At 46.1% G+C, this 3736-nt stretch overlaps 1 protein-coding gene across 1 annotated transcript; it reads right to left on the bottom strand.

Moving 5' to 3' along the window:
• Positions 1 to 926: 926 nt before the first annotated feature.
• nog3 (noggin 3) lies at positions 927 to 2345 on the bottom strand. Its single transcript, XM_030755575.1, has one exon. It carries the CDS (start codon positions 2047 to 2049, stop codon positions 1381 to 1383), a length of 669 nt encoding a protein of 222 aa, XP_030611435.1. The 5' UTR covers positions 2050 to 2345; the 3' UTR covers positions 927 to 1380.
• Positions 2346 to 3736: the final 1391 nt, after the last annotated feature.

Here is a 3736-nt window from a genome sequence, read left to right on the forward strand (position 1 = left end):
CCACATCCGCATCATGAGGTGAATTGCACACTGAAGACTACACTCACTGGACTAACGCTGTCAGAGCGTTAGAGGGGACTCCAGGGTATAAATATAAAATAACGCAAAATATTTAGTTGACATGTTTTTTTATTCCTGATTTATGCTAACTGTAAATATTATTAAAATATGTTCAAATATAGCCTGTACAAAACGTTTTTTACACAAAGGCACGGTAGTTCTGAGGTACAGAGGGTTAGACATACAAACATGAAACGCTCTGGTAAAATGCTGCCACCTTGTGGTTAAAAGTGTTAAATGCAGCGGGGTGTGGGGGCTTTAATGTGCGCAGATGAAACAATCTACACACAGCCATACTTATGTTTCCACTTCATTTAAAGTTCTTCATCTTGGTATTTCAGAGGGAAACATGACAGTTTCTAGACTTTTTGCACTTGTACTGCACGAGACTGATGTGACTGATCTATGACTCATATCTATGTGCATGAGAATGAAATGTTCACCGACCCCCTGCATACCCACCTGTGCTGGATTTTTTTTTTTTTAACACTCAGACATTTTTTAGTCAGCTGTAGTTTTATTGGGTTTTTTTCACAAAGCAATTTTACTGCACCACAGTCAGCTTTTACATGTTTACTGACTTCTTTAACCTATTATTTTATGTTGTTATGAGCTGTGTTCAGAGTTTTGGCTGCCGTAACAGAAATTTTCCATGTTTTGCACAGTTGAATTAAATTTGATCTTATTTTTAAACCCGAACCTCATGAAAACTTTATAAAATACGATGCTCTGTTAAACCTTCCAACAAGAAAGATGAACTTTTCTACAGTTCTTGCCCCCCCCCCCCCCCCCCCCCCCCAAAAAAAAAACTTTCACATTTAATGTTATAATTTCATGTTCATCATGTGGATAACAAAATCTTTAGAGAAAGTTCAGATTCAGACTGTTAGTCTTTCTAAATAAAATTATGTGATACGATTTCTCCTTTTTAGACAAACAAAAATGTCTAAAATGTCATCTAAGATGATTCTGTCTGATTTTCTGAATAAATAAATAAAATAACAGAGTCTGGGTTCACTTTCAGAAACCATCTGTCCCTTTTATTCCAGGAGGAGGAAGAGTCTCACAAAGTTCTGACTCAAACATTTAGAAAGTCTGATTCCAAAGCGGAACTCTTCACGCAGCTCCAGCCTGAATGTATGATTATAAATATGAGCAGATACACTGGAGATATGATCTGAATATAATAAACATACAAAGATCTTCTAAAACATGTACATCTGTTCACTCTGAGAGGTCAGAGTGACTTTTTGAAATCTTCCTGACAGTTTCTGGGTCCCATCAGTGCGCAGCAGCAGCTCCGGCTCGGCTCAGCTCGGCTCAGTTCGGACAGGAGCACTTGCACTCTGATATGACCGGGTACTGGATCCTTATCCAGGAGCACTTGAGGACCCCCTTTTTCTGCTGGCAGTGCCACCGTAGGATGGTAAAGTGCGCCGCTTTGGCGGGTTTGCACAGCATCCCTTCAGGGACCGAGCAGGACCGCTTGTTGGAGCAGCTGCCCACCTTCATATAGCGCGGCCAGAAGCGCGTGCCCAGGTCACTCCACGCGTAAACCACCGGGCAGAAAGTGTAGGACCACAGCCACTGATGCAGCCTCTTACGCTGTTTTTTACTGGGCTTCTGCTTCTTGGCGTGCGGGACCTCAAAGTCCAGGGCCCGGATTTCTTTGGGTATCGTTACGGGAAGCTTCTGCCACAGGTCCGCGTCCCCCACGTCCTCCTGTCCCGCGTGCTTCTCCTCCGGTGGGGACACGGACATGAAATGCGGGTCGAACTGGCTGCCGAGAAAACTCCTGAGCTCCGTCTCGTTCAGGTCCTTCTCCTTCGGCTCCAGCACCGGGTCCGGGTCCTCGCACAGGACCGGTACGGGCAGACTGTCGCTGGGGATGGGGCGGAGGAGGTTGTTGGGTTGGCACATGCCCTCCTCGATCCTGAAGCCCAGAGGGAGGACGAGCACAAGCACAGCCAGGAGGTAACAGTTTTCCATGTCCTCTGAACGGCACCGGGTCGGCCCAGAATCTTAGGTAAGCCTCGCAGAACCGCCAGAAAGCTCCGGTTCTCCCCCCACAGATATCCAGCTGTGCGCGCAGCAGACGCGCCGGGGGAGCAACGCCGCGGGACGCGCTCCAAAAAACTTCTCAGCAACTTTGAGGGCAGGCAGAAAGGAGAGGGAAGTCCATGTCCCGGGTCCTGCAGGACTCAGCTGCCCAGCAAGTCCCGGTGAGACAGCTCCGCGGCCCTCAGGTCTCGGCTCTCAGTCCGCATGTTGGCTGCTGCTTCGGGTCCTCCTGCAGCCGAAATGAAGGCGCCTCTGACTGCAGCCAAATATCCAGCAAGGCGCTGATGTCATCCCAGACCCGGAGCCCACCCCCTCCAGTCCCCAAAATACACCAAATTTACGCATAAGCACGTGATCATGTTGTTGGTCATGACAATCAGGCTGCTATTAACTCCAGTTTAGACTTTTTCCACTACAGCTGCTGCAGCAGCAGCAGGAGGAGGAGGAGGGGTGAAGGCAGCGTGAACTCACTTATAAAAAGTACCAGAACTATTGACAAAAATCATCTGCGGAGCCCCAAAAGCCCCGTGAGGAGATTTTTTTTTCTCTTGCACACAAGTTATGATCATGTGTTTATAAACTCTGTCAGGTCAGAGTGTTGAAGTAAAAGTACGGCGTGCTGCGGAGTACTAATACAGCGGATGAGAACATGGACAGTACTTTTCTGAAGTACAGGTCTAATGTACTGCTTTTACTCCACTATGTTTTGTATGTAAATATTATATTTTGTCCCTTATTTTAAAGCTTCAGTTTCTTATTTTGCACATCAGTTGCATTATTATAGCTCATACACAACAAAATGTAAGTAACTAAAATCATCATAGATGGCACATGAAAGACACATACACATCAACAGATGAATTTAGGATCCAGTGATACGAATGTAATACTGAATATGAATATGAGGAATGTAATAATTTTATTATTACATTTTACTATGAATGTAATAATGAATACTGTCCTGAAAAGTAAAAAAATAGTACGCTTCGGGTAATTCCTTTGCACAGGTTGTTCACGCGTTTTTTGTTTTTGTTTTTTATTATTTTGCATAAGTTTGTCATGACGCAGCTGAAGGCTGCGGTTCCATGAAGCCGCTCTCCTGCACTCTCTGCGGCTCATTCTGCGGATATGCGCTTGCAGAGATCCCGGAGGCCGCGCTGGCGGCGGTGGTGCTGATGGTGTTTGCAGCAGCAGACAAACAAACTGCCGGAGCAGTTTTTTACGAGCCGCTCTGGAGCCGGAGCCGTGTTTGCTTTAGACGCGCTCAGTGAATGCGCGCTCCCGTCGCCTCCAATCAGAATTCTGCTGGTTTATTAAACGTTCAGCTTCAAATCGGATCCATTCAGGACTGCAGCTGGAAGACAGGGTGACAAAACCACAACAGATACCTGAGCACGAACCCGCGTCAGCCAGAAAACTGGCCACAGGGGGCCTCTGCTTTATTCCTGCAGCCTGTCAGCGTCGGCTCCACACTTTATGGATGAAAACAGAATCAAACTAGATCTTTTTTTTTTTTTTTTTTTTTTAGCAGTGACTAAGAAACTCTTTTTAAAAATCTTGGTGCTCTTCGTTGCCGCAGCAGTGATGGGGAAGCAGCACAGAGCGATGGTCAGAG

Source organism: Archocentrus centrarchus, chromosome 19, assembly GCF_007364275.1.
Source record: "Archocentrus centrarchus isolate MPI-CPG fArcCen1 chromosome 19, fArcCen1, whole genome shotgun sequence".
Classification (NCBI taxonomy): domain Eukaryota; kingdom Metazoa; phylum Chordata; class Actinopteri; order Cichliformes; family Cichlidae; genus Archocentrus; species Archocentrus centrarchus.

Coding starts and splice junctions, on each gene's coding strand:
- nog3 (XM_030755575.1), bottom strand. CDS start 2,049: ATGGAAAACTGTTACCTCCTGGCTGTGCTTGTGCTCGTCCTCCCTCTG.